The sequence below is a fragment of the Podarcis muralis genome, chromosome 13, assembly GCF_964188315.1.
Source record: "Podarcis muralis chromosome 13, rPodMur119.hap1.1, whole genome shotgun sequence".
Classification (NCBI taxonomy): Eukaryota; Metazoa; Chordata; class Lepidosauria; order Squamata; family Lacertidae; genus Podarcis; species Podarcis muralis.
The window spans coordinates 28,484,743-28,511,369 of NC_135667.1; the positions used below are offsets into that span (position 1 = coordinate 28,484,743).

A 26,627-nucleotide genomic window follows, 5' to 3' on the forward strand; every position below is an offset into this window, starting at 1 on the left:
TGCCAATAGGAATGTGTCAGTTTCTTCCCCCACTGTCCAGACTTTTATCTGATTGGGAGCTGCTGGGTTGTGTGTCTGTGGGATCGGTCACTTGGCTGCCACTGGGCTCCTTGGCGTCATGTTGCCGATCCTCTAGAGGCAAAGGCTGGTTCTGCTTCTCTTTCTGGTGCTTGTCCGTGCAGGAAAGAGGGTTGCGTAAACGGCCCGCGTGGGAATGGAGTAAACATGAGGAGAAGACGCCCATCCCAACCAGAAAAACAAGCTTGTTTCTCTCCTGCTCTGAATGTTATAACTGGCCTGTTATTTCTTAGTGTCATCTCCCTTCCCCCGCCCTCCGCTTTCAAGGAACAAAGTGCAAAATCTCCAGTGCGTAGCAAGTCTGAAGAATGGTCCTTTCCCCACAGAAAGCCTTTAAAGCTTGTTTCTATTCGGTCCCTATTTAAGGAGGGCCATATTAACTATACTTTCATAATGTTTCTGAGTTTTGTTTCCAAAGAGTGCTCAAAGCGGCATGGTAGTAAGAGAAAAAAAAAAGAAAAAAAAAGGGGGGGGGGGAGTTTGCACTTGTTTAAAATTAACTTGCTCCTCTAATGATTTAATACAGTGCAATTGCAATGAATCTTTTTATTTGCTGCGGCAAGTTGGACGGGGGGGGGGGGCAAGGAGTTCTACAGAGTGGGTGCCGCCAGCAAGAAAGCCCTGCTTTGTATCCTCTCAGTTCTTCCTGTGTAAAATGGCCCACGAAGCACAGCCTCACATCCAAGTACAGTGGTACCTCGGGTTAAGTACTTAATTCGTTCCGGAGGTCCGTTCTTAACCTGAAACTGTTCTTAACCTGAAGCACCACTTTAGCTAATGGGGCCTCCTGCTGCTGCCGCACCACCGGAGCATAATTTCTGTTCTCATCCTGAAGCAAAGTTCTTAAACCGAGGTACTATTTTTGGGTTAGTGGAGTCTGTAACCTGAAGCGTATGTAATCTGAGGTACCACTGTACAGTCGTACCTTGGTTCCCAAACGCCTTGTGACTCGAATGCTTTGGCTCCTGAACGCCGCAAACCCGTAAGTGAGCGTTCCAGTTTGCGAACGTTTTTTGGAAGTCGTACGTCCAACGTGGCTTCTGCAGCTTCTGATTGAGTGCAGGAAGCTCTTGCAGCCAACTGGAAGCCACGCCTTGGTTTTCGAACTTTTGGAAGTCGAACGGACTTCTGGAACGGATTCCATTCTAGAACCAAGGTACAACTGTACAAGAAGGTACTTATGAGAGAAGATTCTGAAAAGACTAATCTAGATTAACCGGGACTAAGATTGAGATGGGCAATCCGAATGCACACTGAATAAGATGAGGTACAATCTGCCAGCACATTTCTCCTGCGCAAGCCTAGTGAAAATGAACTGGAGCTGCATATTTCAATAGGATTTGTGTAGGTGAACGTCCCATCGTTTTGCTGTTAAATGATGCAGCTGTGTCTCCCTCTCTGCTCACCCTAGTTTAGGGGAATAGTGGGGAACCTCACTGGGATCGACTGCGCATGGGAGTTCTCTGTTGGGCTGGGGGCTTCCTTTTCTCCATTTGGAGGAAGCAGTTTAGATTAAAACAGCTTCCGCTGCAGACTGCCTTTGAATTTTGACAGGTGTCAATCTGCGGGTGTCAGTATGACCTCAGGTAGATGATCCCACGCACCTGTCAGAGTTGGTCCACAGCGGGTGGGGGAGCTAGGGACGTGGTCCGCCAGCTGGGTCCAGTTCCCCACTCCTGCTTTAGGGTAGTTACCATCTGTGGGGCAGAATCTTGCTGCATGGTAAGGCTGCCTACCTCTGACTAGGGGTGGGCAAATCGTTCAGTTTCCATTCTGTATCATCTCTGCATGTGCTAATCCATAAATCGATTCTATCCTATTTCTGTATTAATCTATGATTTTTTAAAAATAGCACATGGAGAAAGAAAATCTCATTTAAATGCACGTCTCTGCTGCTGCTGAAAGGAAGCCACAGTTTCCCACCACCTCATCGCACATAGTAATGCCTGGTTGTACAAAATACCGCATTTTTCGCTCTATAAGACGCTCTTTTTCTCCTCCAAAAATTAAGGGGAAATGTGTGTGCATCTTATAGAGCGAATGCAGGCTCCATGGCTTCAGCGATAGCAACCGAAGCCTCTGAAGCGCAGTGGGAGCGCTCCCGCCGCGCTCTGGAGGCTTTGTGTTGGTTTCGCTGAAGCCAAGAGAACAAGAGGGATCGGTGCGCACGATCCCTCTTGCTCTCCTGGCTTTGCTTTGCTGGAGAGGCGCTGTGCAGCTTTCCCTCTCTGCTCCGTTTCTCCTGCCGCTTCGCTGAAGGGGCGCTGTGCAGAGAGGGAAAGAAATTTTCCCCCCTTGTTCTCCCCCTCTAAAACAACGTGCGTCCTATGGTCGGGTATGTCCTATAGAGCGAAAAATACGGTATATGATATCACTGGTGTCTTGATGCTGTACTAGTTTACCCCAACTTCACTGCATCTTGTAGGGTGTTGCTTATAGCAAGGGCAGCTCTCTCTCTCTGTGTGTGTCTGTGTCTCTGTCTGTCAGTCTTTCTCTCTCTCTCCAGCCAAGGCCCCCATAATATGACCCATGAGGGAATGTGGCTTTTGTGGTGGAAAAGTTTCCCCACCCACTGGGTTATTGTACGGCATCTCCCCTTCTCAGAGGCTGGGAAGAGGCCTCGGGGACCACATAGGGCCTTTGAATAGCACATAGGAGTGTGGCCAGCAGTCCCCAGTGGGGGGACTGTGTCACCCCCTGCACTGGAATAAAGCCAGCCTGACAAATGGGGATGATGGCGGAACTGTTTATAGCGAGCTGGATGTTGCAGCTTTTAGTATGTTGCTTCTTACACTAGTCTGGTTGTTGTGTCAAAAATAATTTCTTTTGCTAACGTGTTAGGGTGTTTTTTGGTATCAAGGAAGCACATGCTCAGCTTTCGTTGTGTTATGTGAATTATAAGGCCCAAGATATAAAATAAATGTTCATAAATGTACCAGGCAAACACATAAATAATAAATTATTTTTTTTTTTTTATCATTATCATTATTATTATACCCTGCCCATCTTGCTGGGTTTCCCCAGCCACTCTGGGCGGCTTCCAACAAAACATTAAAATACACTAATTCATGAAATATTAAAAGCTTCCCAAAACAGGGCTGCCTTCAGATAGAAACCACATGTCTGAAACAGTACAGGAAAATAGTACTGAAACCATTATGACTCTCCCAAATTGACCTCAAATGCTCCTCTGCAAGGAAGAAGGAAATGGGAAAACCTCGACATTGTCTCTTTGCTCACAAATCCTGTCTTAAGGGCGTATCTGTGTATGAATAGGGTGAGCCTGTGACCTGGATTCAGGAACTGAGTATTTACAAGAATGCCCAGACTGCCCAGGTAATGCAACCAGTGACCATTATGAGATACCCTGGTAAACAGGATTTCTGCTGTAGACCGCCTTCTCTGTTGTTCACCGCCTCCTTCTGTGATGTATGTATGATGTTTCAGGGGGAGTGGTCTTCGGCTACAGGGTGGGCAATTTCAAAAGTCTATATAAGGGCTTGCACACCAATATTCGGGGTTCCTCCTCCCTCCTGCGTGGGGTTGTGAACACCCTGTTGCAACAGTTTAATAAAGATCAGGCTTCCTAGCTGCTTTGCTTCTCAATATTATAAGGTTGGCCTCTGTTATTTTCTCCTACAGATAGAGAGGTAAAGGTAAAGGGACCCCTGACCATTAGGTCCAGTCGTGGCCGACTCTGGGGTTTCGGCGCTCATCTCGCTTTATTGGCCGAGGGAGCCGGCGTACAGCTTTGGGGTCATGTGGCCAGCATGACTAAGCCGCTTCTGGCAAACCAGAGCAGCGCACTGAAACGCCGTTTACCTTCCCGCCAGAGCGGTACCTATTTATCTACTTGCACTTTGACGTGCTTTTGAACTGCTAGCTTGGCAGGAGCAGGGACCGAGCAACGGGAGCTCACTCCGTCACGGGGATTTGAACCGCTGACCTTCTGATCAGCAAGTCCTAGGCTCTGTGGTTTAACCCACAGCGCCACCGACCTAGTCCTAAATGATGACTCTACATGGGCTCTTGGGTACCCCATAAGGGAAAGGGAGCAGATTTTTGTTATAACAGTTGTGTGACTTCTACAAACCCTTCCTCTTGCTTTTAATTGCCTGTTATTTACATAAAACCTACTGACCTCTTGGTTTATCTTATTCCAAGGTTTGTGAGGAAGCTATACACTTTGTTTTGTCTATTTCTATCTGGCTTGGAAAACTTATTTTTTTCAGTTTAGTCCCAAATGCGTTTGTTCACAAAGAAAGGTCGTTGCAAACCGTTGAATCTTGAGTGAGATGATCTTTGAAACAGTCGCTCCCTCCATACCTCCTCCTAAATGCCAAGTTTTGTCAAAATGTAGGGCTCCTTGGCTGAGGAGCAGCAATTCTTACACACACAGAGAGGGGGGGGGGGAGAGAGAGAGACAGACTGCTGGGCTGTGGAATTAATCAATAGGAAGTTATTGAAATGAGCTACCAAGTTGAAACGGGAGCCCAGCATTTCCTATAGTAACAGATAGTGCTGTGTTGTCTTTGGTGTTAGGAATCTGGAGGAGGATTTTTATTGAGGCGAAAAGGCTGTACGTGGGGAATAATGCATGCTGGTTGGTTGAATTGTGAACAGTGGGGGAGAAGCACAGGAAGTATCGGGCTTTCTGAAAGGATGAGAGAAGTTCCTGCTTGGCTCAGAATGGCTTGGATGGATTCCAGCCTCCGGGAATGAGTTGCATGCTGAGATTCCCAAAGCCAAAATAAAATAAAATAAAATAAAATGGCCTCTTTAGTTCAAACCACTGTATGAAATCGCCATCCAGCACTGCCTATTTGAGCTCTCTCTTGCACAGGGATTTAAAAGATGCCCTTTTTTCCATGCAGGGAACGTCACCTGTTGGATTTCTGCCTGACGTATGTCTTGTTTAAAGCCAAGAAATCTTTCCAGAAAATTATATCTTGGCTCTAGAGCTGGAAAAGCCTCACATTTACAGGGAAAGACAGAACTTAGCTTCCTAAAACTTGCCTTTTCTCCCACAATCAGGCGTAAAGTTTATCACCTGCCACAGACCAGAGGCCTGTAACAGAAAGGCTGCTCAATTTTCAAATATCATTTTATTTTCAGTTTTTTGTTCTAGAGGGGGAAGCAGCTTGTCTATAAATAGCACGGTTCTGTATACTTGAATTAAAAACCTGTACCCCCAAATGAATTCTGCATAATTTTAATCCAATTTGCATGTACTGTATTTGTCTGTCTATAAGACGCCCCCATGTATAAGATGCCCCCTATTTTGGGGGGACTCCAATTTAAGAAAATGGGGGGAGATGTATCTGTGTATAAGACACCCCCAAATTTTTGTCATTATTTTTTAGGGGGGAAACATAGTATTAAAATCCGGTATTTGCTTGTCTAAACTATTCTGTTTCTGCTAGTCATGAAGGAGAAAAAGTTACTGTGTTTTTCCATGTATAACATTCCCCCATGTATAACATGACCCCTATTTTTGGGGACTCCAAATAAATAAATCCCCCATATGCACTATCCATGTATAAGACGACCCCCAATTTTAAACTTGAAAAAATATGGCGGAAATATACTCTTATACATGGCAAAATACAGTAAATGGGGCACTGAATTCCAACTCGGCTTGGCTCTGCCATGAGCTTCTGAGATTCCCAGCATACTTTAGCAGACCTGAGGGCTGGGAACTTAAATTTTAAAAACCAAAAAGAGAGAGCTGAGATTCCTAGTGTGCTGGTTTCTTTTTCCCATTGCTAATTCAATGTCTTTTGGGAAGGGTGCCTTCAGACTATGCACAGTCACGATAATGCGTACAGTGGTACCTCGGGTTAAGTGCTTAATTCGTTTCGGAGGTCCATTCTTAACCTGAAACTGTTCTTAACCTGAAGCACCACTTTAGCTAATGGGGCCTCCCGCTGCTGCCGCGCCGCCGGAGCACAATTTCTGTTCTCATCCTGAAGTAAAGTTCTTAACCTGAGGTAATATTTCTGGGTTAGTGGAGTCTGTAACCTGAAGCGTATGTAACCTGAAGCGTATGTAATCCGAGGTACCACTGTATTGATTCACTGGTTTATATATGTGGAACTTTTACCTTACATTTGGAAACTTAGACTATTCTAGTTTTACCCAAGCCTTTCAAAAGGAGTTCATAACAAGGAGCTTAGGATTGCAGACATGCTCCCAGGTGTGTGTGTGTGTGTGTGTGGCTGGCCCCCTTTTTCTTTTGATTCCAACCTTATTTGCACTTCTCCTCCTCCTCCGCAGTCTGCACAGGGACCGACATGAAGCTGCAGCACCCCTCCAGCCCAGAAAACCACCACGCCACCCTCCGCCACCTCTATGAGAACTGTCAAGTTGTGCAAGGCAACCTGGAGATCACTTATCTGCCGGCAGATGTGGACACGTCCTTTCTCAAGGTGGGTGTGATGGGAGAAGTTAAATGCATGTTCTCAAGACAGCTTCTCTTTATCGGGATGAAAATGAGAAGAAGAGGAAACAGGGAAGGTGGGCACACACTCCACAGGGTGGATAAAAATCAATGGGTTTAAAAAAAAAATAACCCCAAAAATCAGATTTTTTTTTTATTGGATTTTTAAAATGAAATGCTTTTGGAGGAAAAATCTTTCTAAAGATAGTTTTCTATTTAGCTTACATTATAGTCCAAAGGCTATTCATCAGGAAATAATGATTTGTTTTAAGTTTTTCATGTGTGCTAAAACTCTTAAGTTTTTTTTTAAATTGTTTAATCACATCAGTTAACAAACATGGATACATATGCTATAATGTTATTGCTTTAGTTAAACAAATTGTTTAAATTGTTACTAAGGAAATGGTTATTTTTTTCCTTCCAGTAAAGTACAGCAGAAAGGTTGTCCAAATATAAACAGTTAACTTATTAAACCTCACAATAATTTCATAATTATCTGTCTATGTATTTCTAATAGTATAACAAAATCAGTAATTTTTGATATAACTGTAAAAAACCGCTCTGAAAATTTATTATTCCAAAAATGAAACCTTCATCTGGTTGTAAATATTAAGATTATACCAGGAGGAATAAGTCTTTCTGTAAAAAAATTGATTTAAATCAAGTCTTACTGACTAGTGATTTAAATCATGATTTAAATCAAATTGATCCACCCTGCCTCTTCATATTCTCAAGTAGCATTTAGAGGAGGAAAGTTGATGGAGATTGAAAAGTACATTCCAACAGGAGCGGAGGAGTCAGGTTGTGCCATAGAAATCTGCATGTCTCTCTCCCTATCACAGTGAAAGTGTCACTTACGGGAAGGTGCTTCCAAAAGCAAGCAAGGCTGGGTTTCCACCTGTGGCTGCCACCCATTTCCTCGAAAGAAGCCACACTTGCTTCAGGTGCTGTGATTGCACCTGCAGATGAGCAGAGTTGGCAGGAATAGCTTTGACTGGACAGCAAAGCTGTTTGATCTGGGCCCACGGAATCTGTGTTTGGGCGTCTGCTCAGCGTGATCTCGTTGTGTGCAAGCTACCTAATCTTTCAGCCCCCATTTCCATCTGTAAAATGGCAAACCATAGTGGCTGTCTCATGGGGTGAGCTTGAATAAGGGCTTTAGAACCCCACCATTTCAGGTTTTCGCTTGTTTTCAAATGAACGATCATACCCTAAGTGGAAACTAAAAAGACCCTTTCAGAAATGTGAGGAAATGCTGGAGAACGCGGCTTGGCCTTCTCGCTTGTACCTTCTTGAGCTGTTTGTTCTGCAAGTATGCTTTCTGCTTCTTCTGTGCTGGGGATTCAGTTGGCCAATGAAAAAAGCAGAGCAGAGCAGGTGCCACGGGGTTTTGTTTGGATATATTTAAATTTCTTTCGCGAAAACGAAAAAGCAATAAGTATTAAGAGCATTTGTTGTACAGGTGATATATAGATAAATCTCTCGCACCCTCAGTGTCTTTGGCACTCTGGTTGTAACTTTTAAAGCCCTACATGGCTCAGGATCCCAGGTAATAATAATAATAATAATAATAATAATAATAATAATAATAAAGTGTTTCGTTGGACTGCCTTCTCCCACAGCAATCTTCCCATCTACTGAGATTGTAATCTGAAGCCTTTTGTCTGGGTGTCCTTGCAGCTTCTAGTATGGCAGATGGCAAATGACGACAAAGCCAAGGTCACCCAGTGAGCTTCAGGGCTGAGTGGAGAGTTGAACCCTGGTCTGCTAGGTCCTCATCTGACACTGTTTGTCAAACTTGGGTCCCCAGCTGTAGTTGGACTACAGCTCCCATCATCCCTGGCCCCAGGTCCTGCTAGCTAGGGATGATGGGAGTTGTAGTCCAGCCAGAACTGGGAACTCAGGTTTGAGTCACCACACCACACCGACTCTCCGTAAGGATGGACGGTTCCGCATCTCTTAGGAGGTCGCCCTGGGTGGCCTTTGGATAGCTTACCATGCTGTGCAAGGAGGATTCCTTGCTCCTCATTTCTTGGACTACAGCTCCCATTTCTTGGACTACAGCTCCCATCATCCCTGGCCCCAGGTCCTGCTAGCTAGGGATGATGGGAGTTGTAGTCCAGCCAGAACTGGGAACTCAGGTTTGAGTCACCACACCGACTCTCCGTAAGGCCGGGGGCGGTTCCGCATCTCTTAGGAGGTCGCCCTGGGTGGCCTTTGGATAGCTTACCATGCTGTGCAAGGAGGATTCCTTGCTCCTCATTTCTTGGCTTCTCACCTTTTCTGTCTGTCTGTCTGTCTCCAGGACATCAGAGAGGTCCAGGGATATGTGCTGATTGCCAAGAACCACGTGCGCCACTTGCAGCTGGAAAGCCTCCTGATCATCCGTGGGACCCAGCTGTACGAGGAAAAGTATGCCCTGGCTGTCCTCAACAACACCGACCCCAGCGGGGATGTGGGGCTGCAGGAGCTGGGAATGTTGGATCTGACAGGTATTGAAGGAGGAGCATGAAAAGGCGACAGGGACCTGAAAGAACCCGATCTGCCTACTCAACTAAGCTACAAATTCAGTCGTGTCCCCATTTGAATCTGCTACACCTCCCCTCTTCCCTGCTCAGTAATATGAGATATGGGGCTTTTGTAAGCATTACAATGAAAAAATGCAAGTGAACGTCCTCCAGACACTCCCAGGGTGCCATAGAAATGTCCCACGTTTTGTTTATTTCAGCATTTGCCAAAGCCCTCCTGGACTTGGAAGTAGACCGCAATCTAAGCCATAGAAATAATAAAAACAAAGAAAGCAAAGCAAATTAAAACAAGTCTTTTATACATTGCTCTTTACTGTCCCTTTCTCTCCCCCCGATTTCTTTTCAGAGATCTTGAAGGGTGGTGTGATTGTAGACGAAAACCCCCAGCTGTGCTTCCAGGAGACCATCCACTGGGGGGCCATTTTCCACAAACATAACCAGCAGAACTACACGGAGATCAGCAGCCGCCGCCGTCGGATCTGTAAGCGAACCTTGTTTGGCTCCTGGGCTGTGTTGGGGTTATAGAATTCTGCACCGAAATAAAATCCCCAATTTTTTGAATTTAAGTTGCCAGGAACACATTATTACGCTTCGTATCTCTGCTTGTTTCTTATCCTGTTACATTCTAGGTGTATTTTTTTAAAAACCAGAGTCATGTGTACTCTCTGCTAAAGACAAATCAAATGCTGCCCACAAGACAAGCTGAGGTCTGCAAGCTGTATAGGTTATGCAAATATGCTTCTCATACCCTACTTTCTTGATACTTGCAAGCCATGGAAAGGGTATGAAATATATTTGCAGGGTTAGATTTCAGTCGGCAGAACTGAACCCTTGAGAGTCAAATTCTTACCTTCCAGCTTCTAAGGTTTTAGCAGGCAGTGTCCATGCTCTTTATAAAGTCATTTTTTCTTTCAATGGGGCTGGAAACTTAAAAACAAACAAAGGCTGAGATCCTCAGTTCTTTCTCTTCACTAGATTACTGTTTGCTCCTTTTGCTCCTGCTTCTACAGTTCGTGGGGTTGGCTGAGCTAGAAAGGAGTGTTTAAAAAACAAAAAAGGAAACTGAATTTTTGCATCCGCTGCTGCGTTTTGCTCTCCCACAAAACCATGCCAAACACATATTCCTCGCTGCTTATTCTTCCTTCGTTGGCGCATGCCAGAGGCCTTTGAAGTCTGCTTCTACTCCTTTGATTGTCATGTCACTGCCTATTCTAACCTCTAAATCGGACCACTGCAACACACCATACATGGGGCTGCCTTTGAAGGTGATTCGGAGTTCGCTGGTGCAGAATTCAGCAGCCAGATTGTCAACCGAGGCAGGGCAGTCTGAACATATAATGCTGGTTCTGGCACGACAACACTGGCCACCCATTAGTTCGCAAGCTCAGTTTTGTCCTATAAGGCAATTATGCGGCTCGGGGCCCCAGGGCCTCAAGGACTGTCTCACCGCACACGAACCAACCCGGACCCTGCAATCATCACCTCAGCCCCCTCTTTGTGTGCTGCTTCCATGGGAGACTCGGAGGGTGGCAACGTGAGATTGGGCCTTTTCAGTGGTGGCCCCCTGCTTGTGAAATGCTTTCACCCGGTGTTATCTTGATCTATTTTTAGGCAAAGGTTTATCTCTTTACCTGTGTTCTTGGCTTGTAATCTGAATGGTGGCATTGCGGCCCGTTTTAGTTGGGTAGGATCAGAAAGTCCTACCTTTTATCTGTGTTTTAGATTCTTATTGGAGGTTCTTAATTGGTTTGGACCTAAGATGCTTTGATTTGCTCTGTAAGAAAAGCGACTGTAACAAATAGAATACAGGAATATTTGGTGAGGACCACCCTGCTTTTAAGAAAGTGCCTGTTTTCCCCACTCCTCAGGCCCCGACTGCCAAAGAATATGCCTCAATGGCCATTGCTGGGGAGAAGGAAAAGGGAGCTGTCAAACATGTGAGTATCAGGCTTCTTGGGATCTGGGCTATACCAAAACGTGCAGGTTTTACACAGTGTCTCTTAACAGCTTTAGAGTGCGTAATTTGCGTGTAGAATGAGGGATGGGTCGCCATTTTGTCTCCCCCAGCCTGAGCGCCACATTCCCTTCCATGCAATCATTCAGGGGCCACATGTCAGTGGTGGGCAGGGCTGACGCTAAAAGTGGGAGGAGCAACAAGTGTGAATTGTATTGTAGGCTCATTTCTGCACATTTGTGCACACCCCTCTTTCCACCCATCCAGATGATCAAGAGGCACGTCAGAATTCAGATATGCATTTCAGGCAGACAGGAACAGTTAAGCAAAGCAGGGCTGTGGCCTGGGGAGAGTCCCAAGGGCCAGACAAAGGGGCATGATGGGTCGCATATGGCCCCTGCCTATGGCATTCTCCATCCTTGACGTAGAACAGGGTGGGCCGTGCGGCCTTCGAGGCCTCTTTGGCGGCCCTTGGCAACAATTGATGCCTCCCAGCCCTCATGCCGCCATTCCAAAGCTGGGAAAGGGAGACGCTGGGCTTTTGGAAGGAAGTGTGAGGGTTCTGACAGAGTCCTGGATTCCCTCATGACTTCTTCCAAAGCCTAGTTAGCACTTTTCCAGTTTGGGGAAGGAGATGGGAAGAGTACATCTGAGAAGAGTACATCTGAGCATGTCTCTAAAGCAAAGCCTTTAGAGGTTCTCTGTTATTTGCTCAGGGAATTAGACTTCCGCTTAGCTCTCCCCTGTCCCACAAAACTCCCTTGCATCCCCGCTTCTCCTGTTCTCTCAAAGGCCTTTCTTTCTCCCTGTTGCAACGACCTGGGTTGTCCCCTAGTGTAGCTGTGGCATGCCTTCTTTTCCTCTCACCCCGCTGTCACCTGGCATTTATGTCGCAGCCCAAGCAGCAGCTGCTGGCACCTCCCTTTCTGCAAGCTGTCAGTTCAGAGGCTACGAGATCCCTCTTGTGTTTGATGAAGGAGCTTCTGTGCCTCTGACTTTTCTGTTTTTCTCTTTGTCCCCCCACCCCCGCCAGTGACAAGCACAGTCTGCGCCAGCAGCTGTGCAAGGTGTAAGGGGAGACACCCAACGGATTGTTGCCACGAGCAGTGTGCAGCCGGCTGCACGGGACCCAAACACTCCGACTGCCTGGTGAGTGTGTGCGCGCCCAGGGGTTCTCGTTTCTCATTTATCAAACGCGCTGTCAAGTTTTCTGATTGCCAGAAAAAACACAAACATTTACCTCTCTCACACACCCAACCTGTATTGGAGCAAAACAGGGGCGGAGCCCTGGCGGAACCCAAAAGGCAAGGAGCAGATTCCTGCTGAATCTGGTGATCGTGAGCAGAGCTTGTTGGGATCTGGAGTTGACTGGCTTTGGAAGACATCTGAAGGCAGCCCTGCATAAGGAAGTTTTTAATGTTTAATTTTGTATTATGTTCTTCCTGCTGGAAGCCGCTCAGAGTGACTAGGGCAACCCAGTCAGATGGGTGGGGTACATTATTATTATTATTATTAGCCTCTTACCTGACAAAGGTGGGGTGTTAGCCAGCTGATGAAGGAAGTGAATGGTTAAATGATTGATTGTTTTTGAATGGGCAGTTCATCTGCAGGGGAGGAGTCTGAATCAACTACTTGTCGTGTGTGTGTGTGTGTGTAAGTAAGAGAGAGATTGATTCTGGAGTTTAAATCAACAAAGAGGCAGAGAGAGGCAGAGACAGGTTTCTATGAGCTGAGGAAATAATTTCTGGCTGGTATACAGCCTTCAGGTGAGGGCTGCTCACTGAGCATCACTGCCTGTAGCAAGAGTGCCCGTTTTACAGTCGTACCTTGGTTCTTGAATTTAATCCATTCTGGGAGTCTATTCGACTCCCGAAACGGTTCGGAAACCAAGGCACGGCTTCCGATTGGCTGCAGGAGATTCCTGTACCCAATCACGTCAGACGTTCGGCTTCCAAAAAACATTTGCAAACCGGAACACTCACTTCTGGGCTTGCGACATTCAGGAGCCACTTTGTTCAACAACTAAGGCGTTCGACTACCAAGGTACGACTGTACTTCCATTTATACTGTGTATATTGTGCATTGTAAATAAAACAAATACGCCATAAAGCTGCAGCGCTCCCCTCCCCCCTAAAAAGAAATGAAACCCTGTAGTGCTGCCCCAGAATTTGTCCCCATTTGGATGTGGGTGCAAGGCTGGTTCTACAGGCTTGGACCATGAAAAGAACGGCTTCGGAAGTTCATTGCCACAAAGAATTTTCGTTAGCCTTTGTGGGGCCGCGGAAACTTGGTTGCTTCTGATCCAAGCAACTCACTTTCTAGGGTGGCCCCTGAGTGTTCAGTGGGGTCCTTCCTATGTGAAAGTTCTCAAAGTGTACGTGCCTTTAAAAACAGAAAAATAGGACTTGCCACCTTTCCGTTTCTCCAGGCCTGCCTGCACTTCAACCACAGCGGGATTTGCGAACTGCATTGCCCGCTTCTCTTCAACTACAATCCAGACACTTACGAGCACCTGCCCAATCCAAATGGACGGTACACTTTTGGAGCAACTTGTGTTGCTGAATGCCCTTGTAAGGCTCTTATTATTATCCCTTTTGTTTTGTGCATGTATATGTTATTGGGGTTGCGGTATGTGTGCAGGATTTTTGGAACTGAAAAGGCCCTGGGATAGTTGCTATCTTCTGTTTAGTCCTTAGCTATGGAGACGAGCCTGTGTTTTGCCTCAAATCCCTTCTCCCTGGGAGCCAAAGGCACATGACTGAGTACTCCAGCACACAGAATATTCCTTTCATGTATGCCAGTTGCTAGTTTTTTAATTTCCCCACACACATAACATGAAAAAGGCAACATACAAACACCTCTTAAAAACGGTTGAAAACAGCACAGAAAATAGCAGTAGACACACAGACACATATGTAAAATGGTGGTGCTTTCAGTCAGTTGAACAACTGTCTGCATTCAGCAGTGGTATAATCCTGATTCTGGTTTACCACCTCAATGAGAACTTGGCCTTTGTTTTCCCCCTTTCTCTATAAAGAAAAATGCCCCCCAAATGTGTGTTTTTTAAAATTCTATTTCTCTGCCTCTTTTTTATTCAAATAAATCCCAAAGTGGCTTACAAACAAAAGATAAAAACAACATAATGGAACATCACAAATACAGCATAAACTGTATAGAATACATAGAATAATCACAAATTGCAAATAAAACAGTTACCATCTATGTAAAACTATTTAACAAAACAACTAAAAAATAAGCTGAACATCACAGTTACACCCCAAAAAAATCATATTATAGGATTCACAAAGTATGATGGCATTCATATCTATAAAACAATATCAAAACGTTAACAAAATACAATGGTACCTCAGGTTACATACGCTTCAGGTTACAGACTCCGCTAACCCAGAAATAGTGCTTCAGGTTAAGAACTTTGCTTCAAGATGAGAATAGAAATCATGCTCCGGCGGCAGCAGGAGGCCCCATTAGCTAAAGTGGTGCTTCAGGTTAAGAACAGTTTCAGGTTAAGAACGGACCTCTGGAACGAATTAAGTGCTTAACCTGAGGTACCACTGTAGCAACAAAACAAAAAAAAGCCCTGTTGAATTTGTACACATGCTGTCCCCTCCACTATGACTCATAAACTTTCATTCTATTCAATGCATCAAAAGACACTTGCACAAAAATGCTCTTGGCAGCAACTCCTTTCTGAAGGATCCTTGCAATGGAGGTGTTATTTTCTCCCAATTACATGAAGCAAAATGGCTTCCCGAACTTCTTTTTAAGAACTTGTGTGGAGGGAGATGGACCAGAATGAGAATGTGCTATGACAGGGGTCAGCAAAATTTTTCAGCAGGGGGCCAGTCCACTGTCCCTCGGAGCTTGTTGGGGGCCAGACTATATTTTGAAAAAAAGAAGGAATTCCTATGTCCCACAAATAACCCAGAGATGCATTTCAAATAAAAGCACACGTTCTACTCATGTAAAAACACCAGGCAGGCCCCACATATAACTCAGAGATGCATTTTAAATAAAAGGACACATTCTACGCATGTAAAAACATGCTGATTCCTGGACTGTCCGCGGGCCGGATTGAGAAGGTGATTGGGCCAGATCCGGCCCCCGGGCCTTGGTTTGCCTACCCATGTGATATGGTGTAACCTGATGGCCATGGAATACTGGTGAGGATTTAATGGTCAGGCTGTTGCAGTACATGAGAAACATATTGGCATCGGGGGCTCTTTTGCTGTTGTTGCAAGCTGCTTTGAGCATGCTTTCCCATGGGAAAATAGCATATAAGTGAACGGAGGATGGTGTACGTATTGCTATAATCTGCCTTGTTGCAGCACCATCCTTATGCAGTGGTTTTTTATAATTAAAGAAAAGAAATGCTATTCCAGGCTGTCATTCACTTCCTGTTGTTTTGAATTACAGATAACTACTTGGCTGCAGAGGTTGGGTCCTGTACTTTGGTGTGCCCTCAGACCAGTCAGGAGGTGAGCGTGGGCACCGTGCAAAAGTGCGAGAAGTGCAACAAGCCGTGTCCCAAAGGTAAGAGCTGGGAGTTGGCCAGTGGAGGGAGAAACACTGTTTCCAGGAAGACTGACTTTTCCCATGATGCATCAGTCTTGGCATCACATTGTGTACGCCCACCATGCTTGTCCTTCTGAGAACCCAGGGTACCAGCAACACTTGTAGGGTATGCCCTCCTTCGTCACATGGAGATATTTGGCACGAGGGGGAGGGATATATATGGGGACGTAGGTACGGGATGCTATACTAATTTGTTTCCTGTCTCTCGTTCCTGTTACCCGTAGAAATGGCCAATGTTGTAGAAAGGGCTTATGGCAGCTTTCCCCACTTCAGTGTCCTCCAGATGTCTTGGACTGCCACTCTCATCATCCCTAGCCAGTCCAAAACCAGGAAGGCGAAAGGCTTGTTTATGCAAACAGTTGCAAACGTTGAAACAGATTTGTGCTCTCTTCAGAGTTTTAGTTTTAACTTATTCTACCTCCTGAGTATTCTGACCCTATCCTTGACTGCCTTGGCTTTGCTCTCCAGCTTTGCAGCGCTTTCAGGAATTGCATTTGTAGGTATTCAGCAGGCGAGTCACCCTGATTTTTGGGCTCATGGCTCTTCCTTGGCCACTAGGGGTTGCAACTGGTGCATTCAACACCCAAGAAGGACTTGGGTTAGCCCAGGCATAGGCAAACTCTGGCCCTCCAGATGTTTGGGACTACAATTCCCATCATCCCTAGCTAACAGGACAAGTGGTCAGGGATGATGGGAACTGTAGTCCCAAACATCTGGAGGGCCGGAGTTTGCCTATGCCTGAGTTAGCCTTTCTATCGGCCCTTTAGCTCAAAGGTTCTGTGTTGTTCCCATTGTCTGCTCTGCATCATGGTTGTGATGATGTTTGTAGACTCATATACACATTGTCTTCCCTCCCCCCCCCACTCCCCGCCCCCCACCTCTCAGTCTGCTACGGTTTGGGGATGGATTTCCTGAAAGGGGTCCGTGCCATCAATGCCTCCAACATCCACCACTTTGCCGGCTGCACCAAGATCTTCGGCAGCTTAGCCTTTCTGCCAGAGACTTTTGCAGGGTGAGTAACGGTGAGCTTTAGGTGTGAAGGGTGTAGCATCAGTTTGCTCAAGACATCCTTGTAATTGTGCCATGTGAGGTTTTAGCTTTGGAAGGGCTATGGGAGTGTTTATAAAAAAGGGAAAGAAGTGGAGGAAGTTGGAACGATTTAGGCTCTGGGGTATATAAGAAAAATGGTGGCTATGGAAATCAAACCACGAGGTGTGAAAGCCTTCTGGTATTGGGAACAAGTAGTCTCGGGAGCACCAGGGCTGGAGATGGAAAGAAGATAAAGTCCCTACTGGAGAAAAATGGCAAATTTAACTGTTGGAGTATGCTGAAATGGCAGAACTGACTGGAAAGCTCGAGAACCAAGAAGACCAAAACCTTAACAGAGAATGGAAAAAAAATATAATTTATCTTGGAGACCACTGTAAACAGATGAAAGCATTAGCAGGATTGCAGTAACACTCATAAGGTAGCAAGTACTAGGGAGACAATGGAGTTGTATTAAATATAGAATATTGGAAAAGGGTCTGTAGAAAAGGTTTGATTATAGGACCCATGGAGGAGAAGGTGGGAAGTCCAGAGATTCAGAGGAATCTGTAAATGTGGATCTGTATGGTTGTATTGTTATAATTTTATATTTCTAAAATCGAATAAATATAATTTTTGTAATAAAGGAAGCACCAGGGCTGGCTTTTGTCTTTGTCATTTTGCCCTTCACAGCAGAGTTTCCTTGTGAGAAATGCTGAGGTGATTCCACTCAGAATAGCATGTGGTGCGTAAAATATTTTGGCCACATTTTCATCAACTGAGTAGAACCAAAATTAAAGTAGTGGTCACTTAAGTTACAAAGAGTGCAGTAATAATAGCAAGAGGAAGCGAAGTGTGTCTGTTTATTTCATTTCCCACCAATGCAGTTTCCTTCCTTTCTGTCCAGGGATCCTGCCTCTGATACTCCGCCCCTTGATCCCAAGCAGCTTAAAGTCTTTGAGAACCTGAAGGATCTAACAGGTACGTAAGAATTTTATTTCTAGGTAGCCTTGGTCCCCTCTACCCTGCCTCCAAGTCCCAGGCAAAGGGGTTCTTCATTGTTACGGAGTAGCATTATTAAGGGAGCCAGTGTGGTTCAGTGGTTAGAGTGTCAGACTAGGACCTGGGAGACCAGGGTTCAAATCCCTACTCAGCCACGAAGCTCACTGGGTGACACTGGGCCCAGTCACAGTCTCTCAGTCTGACCTATCTCGCAAGGTTGTTGCAAGGATAAAATGGGGAGGAAGAAAACCATGTATGCCACCTTGAGCTCCTTGGAGGAAAAGTTGGATATACAAGTGATAAATGAATCAGGTGCCCTCATCCTCCACTGAATGGTCCAAACTTTGTGTTTTGCATAGGCTTCCTCTATATTGAATCCTGGCCGGAGTCTCTTGTGGACTTAAACCCTTTCCAGAACCTTCAAGTGATCCGGGGACGAGCCCTTTACAAGTAAGCACCCTCCCAGGATTGGGGCAGAAATAGCTTAGATTGCAATGGCTAAAAGACTGAACTATAAATCAAGGATTCCAGAATCTGAGCTTGCCTCTGCTACTAGCTAACTAGATGGCCGTAAGCGAGCTGTCTCTATTTACTTGCATAAATGCTGTCAAACCCCAATGGATTTTGCCACTCTCCAGATCTAACAGGATATATCCCGTCCCTCTTTTTACCAGTTATCGAGTCCAGTGAATGTTGGTAGTTGTGTGTGTCTGTCGTCTTGACATTGTCAAAGGCTTCCTGCTGGTTGTCACCTTGCCACCATATTCCAAGTATTCACTGTTAACATGCACAAGGCAGTGTGGAACTTCTGTCACTTGGTCAAGCAAGCTCAGGGTCGCTGAGAGGAAACCTGGGTTTCCCATTGTCTCTCCTAAGGGGATTTCTGAACTGGCATTTCCTGCTGAAGGGAAACCCCTCCAGAGATGGAGGCTGATCCCACAGAAGCACTCAGCAAGTGGAGGGCCTTGTCTCTCACCTTCTGACAAAAGGTCGGAGGGTATCCAAATAAACCGCAAAAACTTTGGGCCTACACAATGTAACTTCCTCTCCCTCACCTTTCCCCTCACACACCAGCCATGTGGTAGGTAGAGCAGAGAGAACCCTCTGCTTTGTAATCCCTCACTAAAGCACTTCATCCTGCCACGGTTTCTGTCCTGCGCCAGCCATCTTTCCTTCCTTACATGAAAAGGAAGAAGTTGGAAGTAGTATCCTCAGGTACAGCAAAAAGATGCCTGAATATCTTACTTATTTTAAAACCTACACCCTTCATACTAACTGAAGTTCCTGAAATTATATTATTTGAAATTCAACAAAACAAGACAGGATGTTCAATGAGTCCCTTGCTGGGCTAGTCAATATCAACTTCAGCATGGCAGGGATAGACAAATAAGATGGCTCTTTGGGGGCTTCTTCTCTTCTTCCTGATTGGGGAGCCTGCTTTTTCTTTTCTTTTGGCAGCGGAGTCTATTCTCTAACATTGCAAAACCTCAACATCTCCTCCTTCGGCCTGCGTTCGCTGCAAGAGATCAGCAGCGGAATGGTTCTTATTCACCACAACCCCAACCTTTGCTTCATCCAGAACGTTCCTTGGGAAGCCATCTTCAAGAACCCTCGGCAGACCTTGTTCCAGAATGACAACAACCCCGAGTGTAGTAAGTGTGTGGCACCTACTCCTATAATAGTTCAGGGAACCAGGCAGAGGGAATGCCCTCCCTTCAGATATCAAGGAAATAAACAGCTATCTGACTTTAAGAAGACATCTGAAGGCAGCCCTGTTTAAGGAAGTTTTTAATGTTTGATGTTTTATTGTAATTTTAATATTTTGTTGGAAGCCACCCAGTGTGGCTGGGGGTGGGTTATAAATAAATTATTATTATTATTATTATTACTACTACTACTACTACTACTACTACTACTACGACTATTATTATTATTAGGCACCCTTCCCACAAACTTCCAATCTGGGAGCCACTTTTTAACAATCTGGTGTTTTGGGGGGTGGGAGGGAAGTGAGCCCCTTTGCCAGGCTTATGAAAAATCCTGTGCAAATAGGAGAATTTAGGGACTCCATATGTAAGCTCTTTGTGAGCAAATGCATAAGAATTCAGGGTTACTCAGCGCAATGTTAGCTTGGGCAGCAAACACTGAGGCCAGCAAGAGTTGAACAAAATGACTTGTCATTGATGTCTTCCTCCATTCCTTTGATGGTAGCAAAATAACAGGTAACAAATGCATACATTCCTATGTCTTCTTCTCCACAGTACGCGAAGACCAGAGTTGCTCCCCCCTCTGCTCCAAGGGGCACTGCTGGGGACCTGGGGGGACTCAGTGCATGTCCTGCATCGGGTTTCTGCGTGGGAACGAATGTGTTAAAAACTGCAGCCTTCTGGATGGGTATGTGATCATGAGGAAAGCAGACCAGGAGCCCTGTCTGTCCAGAATTCAGATTAGGAGCAACTTAATGGCTCTGGGAGTGCTATGTAGAAAATACATTGTTTAGCCACATTAAGGTCTAGAGACACTTGCTATGTTTATATATATAAAAAGCTACATTTTCTTAGTGTTGGCTTCTGTGTTGTTGACTAAATTCTGTCCTTTCAGGATACATGGAAGAGGTGTGAAAATAGCATACATATCACCTCCTTGTTTTTCTTCTTATTTGAAACATCCATCTGCCACCACCAAATTTTATAGAACAATTAAAATGCAGCCCTAGTAGAAGTTACTGTGATGAGAAGTGCACTGGCAGATGATGGATTGCCAATCCATGACATTCCAGGAAGTTAAGGAAAGCCGGGAGGAGAAAAACTGGAAGCTGCCTAAATTTTGGATTGATCTGACTTTGCAATTCCTTCTACAGAGAGTTCCGGGAATACGTCAACGGGACGCGGTGCCTTCCATGCCATTCCGAGTGTTTGCCCCAAAATGGGACAGAGTCCTGCAATGGATCGGTAAGGGCAGGGACTGAAGGCTGCTGAGGCCCTCGCTTTATTCTGACTTCCTCTACTTTTCACATCAAGTTGTCTATCCATAAAGTATCTTTGAACATCTGTTCCAAGACACACACACACACACACTGCTCATGTTCCTTGTCACCCTTTGTGCACAGAAAGAATGACCAGAACTAGCATCTGCTGTCCTGGCAGGTCTGCCCTGGCCCTCCATTTAATTTTTCCTCCTCTGGCACTGATCAGGGCTGGGAGCCACCATTTACATTTCCCACAATGCCCCAGAGCAGTGCTGTGGAATTGTCGGAAATTAAGATGGTGGCCTGTGGACCCAGTCTCCCCATGCTGATCTGAGTAGTTCTGGCTGCTTGCTCCCACTGTATAACAAACCTGCCAGGGCCTCTGACATTGGACTAGACAGCTCTTTGCTAAGGGTCCCCTCAGAGCTGGAGCTGTCCCTGAATATAACCTTGAACACACCCAAGAAGTCAGTTCAGACCACCCTTTGGTGCTACATAAACAAACCCTGTGCTCCCCCCCCCCTTTTCTGCCCTGGTTTCTTCTCTCACCTCCAATTTACATTCACATATGATTTGCACAAACCGTAGGATGAATTGGTTTGTATTCCCGGTTTGCTGCTCAAGCAGAGGTGGGAGGAATCTGGAAGCATGGAAGTGGTAGCGTGTGTTCAAGTAGTGCCAAGCCAATTGATCCCCATGGCTGCATGTTGTAAAAGAAGGTGTCTTGCTGTCGATTTTTGGAAAGCTTGTATCTTTTCATGGAGGAAACTTGGACAAATTAACCAGTCACTGTAATGATAAATAACTGGTTTCTAAATTGGCTTCTGCCATCTTCCCTCCCCGTTCATTTTTCCTTGTGTGTCGTGCCTTTTAGTTTATGAACTTGCAGGTGGGTACTGTCTAATTACTGATCTAATACGCTACTCTGGAAGGTTTTGGGGTTTGTTTTTTCTGCTAAAGAACATAACAAAAAATGCTTTAAAATAAGCTTCTGAGGAATTCCCATGTATGTTGGAATAAAATGTGGAAAAACCAGTGCTCAATATAGCAAGGTGTCTTTTCCAAAGTTGTTGGACTACAAACCCCATAATTCCCAGCCATGGGCCACGGTGGCTGAGGCTGCTGGGGTCGGAGTCTGGAGGGCCATGGGCTTCCCATGTCTTTGCTACAGGCTCCTTCCTTTAAAACAAGCTATGAATCCATGCAGTTGGATCTGTGAAGCAGGCCAGCGGGGAGGTATCGCCTGTTCTCTCGTCTCACGTCACCTGTATCCAAATATTAAGGGAGAATTCCTCAGGCTCGTTTTCAAACAGGTTTGTTTTTAAACCGGCTGACTATGAAATACCAGAGATAAATTATTAACAGGAAAGGTGTGCTTGTTTGCATTCCTTCCAGCTAAATTATGTCACAGCTTTACAGAAAAAAATTAATGGTCCTATTACCACAGGTTTTTCTGGGTTTTTCTCCCTTCTTGATGTTTTGATGGATGTTTCTATTTTGTAACGTAAAATGAGAAAAGTCGAGGGTAATAAAACTTAAATAAACTCAATCATCAGTCTTTATACACACAAAACCTAATAGCTGTGTGACCCATAAATGCGTTAACAAACTGTTATTACGTAAAAATTTGAGTTGAACCTTGTGATAGAAATGATAGGAAGAAACAAAGATCCAGAAAACTGAATAGCAAATAACTAAAACAGATAAATTTATAAACACAGCATATATCAATATGAACCGCCAATAAATCGTGGTGGCTGGGAAGTCACGATGTATCAGCAGCTCAAAAAGTCTGAAACCGGTGTCACGATGCAAACGCCATACTGGTTTCAGACAATAAGTAGAAGTATCGCCCATCCCTCCTCTTAAGGACTGCCCACATAGTCATTATGCAAGAGAGCAAATATCAGCTGGCATGCTGGCAAAGACTTCGTGCATCATAGATAAAAGTTGGGCGAGCTTTATTCAGAGGTTGTCGCCTCAGACATTGAAGATAAAGTCACAACTAGTCATTTCTTTTAGATTTTTCAGAGCGAGATCCAGCCAAAGTGAAGAGCTTTGAAGCTTCCTTGAGAGCTTTGAGGCTCATGCCTTAAGCATGTGCTTAAATTTGCCCATTGAAATCAATGCGCCTGCGATGTTACAAAATCCAAGTTACCCAACTTTCCCCTTCGTTAGGTAATAAAATGTGCAAGAACAGCACAGTTCACCTGAGGCGACTTTGCAACAGCCCCAGACCCAGCGACTCCAAATCCATAGATTCCTATCAAAGTTTCTGGCTTTAATGTCAGTCTCAGGTCATGTCGGCAACGAGTTGCCTTGCGTTGTAAGGATGATATTGAATGCAGATCCACACAGGACAGCTGATAGGGAGGAGTTCCCCTCCCCCTGTTCTTCTTATAGAAAGTCTTTTTTTCCTTTTTCCGTCCTTCCTTCCTTCCTTAGGACGCAGACCAGTGTGTGGCTTGTGCCCATTACAAAGATGGCCCCTACTGCGTGGAGCAGTGTCCCAGCGGCGTGAAGGTGGACGGTTCGTTTGTACCCATCTGGAAGTATCCCGATGGGGAAGGCATGTGTCAGATCTGCCCGACCAACTGCACCCACTCGTGAGTTTCCAACATGGTTAATAATAATAATAATAATAATAATATAATATAACAACAACAACAACAACAACAACAACAACTTATTTTTTATACCTTGCCCTTCTGACTAGGTTTCCCCAGCCACTCTGGTTGGCTTCCAACAAAATATTGAAGTACAATAATTCATCAAATATTAAAAGCTTCCCTGAACAGGGCTGCCTTCAGATGCCTTCTAAAAGTCGGATAGTTGTTTATTTCCTTGACATCTGATGGGAGGGCGTTCCACAGGGTGGGCGCCACTACCGAGAAGGCCCTTTGCCTGGTTCCCTGTAGCTTCACTTCTCGCAGTGAGGGAACCACCAGAAGGGCCTCGGAGCTGGACCTCAGTGTCTGGGCAGAACGATGTCGCTAGAGACGCTCCTTCAGGTATACTGGGCTGAGGCCATTTAGGGCTTTAAAGGTCAGCACCAACACTTTGAATTGTGCTTGGAAATGTCCTGGGAGCCAATGTAGGTCTTTCAGGACCGGTGTTATGTGGTCTCTGCGGCCACTCCCAGTCACCAGTCTAGCTGCCGCATTCTGGATTGTGCAGAGAAGGTCCTGCTGGAAAAGAGGCACCAGCACCTTTGCCTAGTGGGTGATGGGAAACGGGGAGGAAGAAATGCTAAGACTGTTAGCAGTTTGCTCTCTGCAGAGCACACCTTCTGTATAATTTAGCACGTAATCGTTTTGACTTCTGTCAGCCTTTTACTTGACTGCCCTGGAGCGACACCAAAAATCGGCTGCCTAAGGTGTCCTCATCGCCACCTGCCTCTATACGGGCTTTGATGAAACAAGATCAGCAAATGAAAATTAAAAGGTTTAAAAAAGAAAAAAAGGGGGGGGGGAGCCGCCTTTAAATTTTGGCGCTAGAAATGTCTTCCACGGCTTGTGATAACTGCATGTGTCTGAAAGCACATGAAGCCTTGTAAACTTTTATTCAGCTGTCTTCTTTTTATATATATAATTTTTTATTTGATTTTTAAAAAACATAAAGATACGACAAAAAACAATTCAAAATCCAAAGATCAAGATTACTCTGAATCACCTGACTTCCCTCCACCACCAATCCCTTCCATGGGTCCTAATGATAATATTTACAACTGAATATCAATACTGTCCCAAGTTTTATCCTTCCAAATTATTCATACTTTCCGTTAGTTTACAAGTGTTGTTGCAATCCTGCTAATGTTTTAACCTGCTTACAATGTTCTTGTAAATAGATTGTAAACTTTCCCCATTCTTTTTTAAAGTTCTTGCCCTCTTGATTTCTAAGCTTCCCAGTTAATTTTGCCATTTTAGCATAATCCATCAACTTGGTTTGCCATTCTTCTCTGGTCAGGGTTATTTCCATCTATGGGCTAGTAGCATCCGTGCGGCTGTTGTCGCATACAACAAACTTTTATTCAGCTACCCGTCTCCTTCATTCTGCCATACTGAACATTATTATGCCTGTTACAGTTTTTAATCAGATTGCTTTTAGTTTTCCACACTTTGTATTTATCAGTCGTTTCAATCAGTTAAAAAAAATGCAAAAGTGAAAAAGAAATTAAAATTGCCTAAATGTTTGCAAGTAGCGAGCTGTATTCTGTTCTGGCACCCGTTGTTTCTCCTTAACAAGTGAAGTGGTATTTCTTAAATGGTTGTGTGATACAACTTGGTGTTTCCTTTTCCAGGTGTACAATACGGGATGAACGCGGCTGCCCCGTGGATCAGAAACCTAGGTATTAGATTTCGGCTCATTTTCATTTATATCCCATGTGTCTTCCGTTGGAAGTCAAGATGTTATGCAAGCCTATACAAAGTATAAAGTGTATTGTGTTACTGAAATATATGAAAAAATAATAAAAAATTGTCCAGTAGAATAGAATAGAATAGAATAGAATAGAATAGAATAGAATAGAATAGAATAGAATAGAATAGATTCTTTATTGTCATTACACAAGTGCAACATTGCACAAGTGCAACGAAATTGGATGCCATCCCTTAAAAACAACAAAAGCAAAACAACAACAACAACCAAACAAACCACATTCCAGCCACACCCACACCAACACCCATCAAACTCCCAGGTCACACTATCGAGTTACAGCATTCAAAAAGGCCACAGCTCTTGGATAGAAACTGTTTTTCAGTCTATTTGTCCTTGACTTGATGTTTCTATATCTCCTGCCAGAAGGCAGTAGTGCAAACAGACTGTGTCCCGGGTGAGATGAATCCTGCAGGATGTTGTTTGCTTTCCTAAGACAACGGGAACCGTACAGTTCTTCCAAAGATGGGAGAGGATGACCAATAATCCTTTGGGCTGTGGTTATGACCTTCTGGAGCACCTTCCTCTCCCTAGCTGTACAACTGGAGAACCAAGCACAAATACAGTATGTAAGAATGCTCTCTATGGAGCCTCGGTAGAAGGACACCAGCAGTCTCTCACTCAGATTGTTCTTCTTTAAAAGTCTGAGGAAATAAATTCTCTGCTGGGCCTTCTTCACCAGAGCAGTGGTATTTGCGCTCCAAGTCATGCCCTGATCGATAGTTACTCCCAAAAACCTGAATTCCGCCACCCTCTCCACCCGTTCCCCGTTGATATACAAGGGCTGAATGTCCGCCTTTTTTTTCCTGTAATCCACCACCAATTCCTTGGTCTTAGCCGTATTAAGAGCCAGATTGTTCTCTCCACACCAAACACAGAGCCGCTCCACCTCGTCCCGATAGGCGGACTCATCCCCTCCTGAAATGAGCCCTACCACCGTAGTGTCATCAGCAAACTTGATGATTTTGTTGCTGGAATAGATGGCTGTACAGTCATACGTATAGAGAGCATAGAGCAGGGGACTCAACACACAACCCTGTGGTGAGCCAGTGTTAAGGCTAAGGGCTGTGGACATATGTGACCCTACTCTAACCCTCTGAGAACGTTCTGACAAAAAATCCAAAACCCAGAGACAGGTGGAGTTGGAGAGTCCAATCGCCTCTAGCTTGGACACCAGTCTATGGGGGAGGATAGTGTTAAAAGCAGAGCTAAAATCCACAAACAGCAGCCTCACATAACTCCCCGGCTGCTCCAGATGGGAGATTCTTTTAATAATGAGGAGCTAGAATTTGTTTTTTAATAATGCGTTCAAAGGATTTATCTCCTAGATCTTTTAGAGCTGATGCATGTTAGTGATAAAGAGCACAGGCTGTGAGCACAAACACTGTGGTTCATGTCTCAGATCAGCCACAAATTCACCAGATGGACTGAAAATTATTTCACTTTTACGAAATTATCACTGCATTTTGTTTCCCTCTGACCTCACTCTTCTCCCCCACGCAACCATGTATATTTGTCTGCCAATTTGAGACTTCATGCATCTGATGAAGTGGATTCTGGCCCTCAAAAGCAAATGGCATAATAAATGTGTCAGTCTTCAGGGTG

General features: G+C 44.9%; 1 protein-coding gene across 1 annotated transcript in view; it reads left to right on the forward strand.

Moving 5' to 3' along the window:
- The window catches only part of ERBB2 (erb-b2 receptor tyrosine kinase 2), a 57,428-nt gene that overhangs the window by 12,941 nt on the left and 17,860 nt on the right, over positions 1-26,627 (forward strand). Inside the window, exons 2-16 of the mRNA XM_077917278.1 lie at positions 6,355-6,506; positions 8,823-9,009; positions 9,392-9,526; positions 10,914-10,982; positions 12,033-12,148; positions 13,428-13,569; positions 15,434-15,550; positions 16,478-16,604; positions 17,526-17,599; positions 17,980-18,070; positions 19,079-19,272; positions 19,882-20,014; positions 20,481-20,571; positions 23,034-23,194; positions 24,889-24,936. Of these exons, the coding sequence (XP_077773404.1) occupies positions 6,355-6,506; positions 8,823-9,009; positions 9,392-9,526; positions 10,914-10,982; positions 12,033-12,148; positions 13,428-13,569; positions 15,434-15,550; positions 16,478-16,604; positions 17,526-17,599; positions 17,980-18,070; positions 19,079-19,272; positions 19,882-20,014; positions 20,481-20,571; positions 23,034-23,194; positions 24,889-24,936 (1,837 nt within the window). The remainder of the gene's footprint in view (positions 1-6,354; positions 6,507-8,822; positions 9,010-9,391; positions 9,527-10,913; positions 10,983-12,032; positions 12,149-13,427; positions 13,570-15,433; positions 15,551-16,477; positions 16,605-17,525; positions 17,600-17,979; positions 18,071-19,078; positions 19,273-19,881; positions 20,015-20,480; positions 20,572-23,033; positions 23,195-24,888; positions 24,937-26,627) is intronic.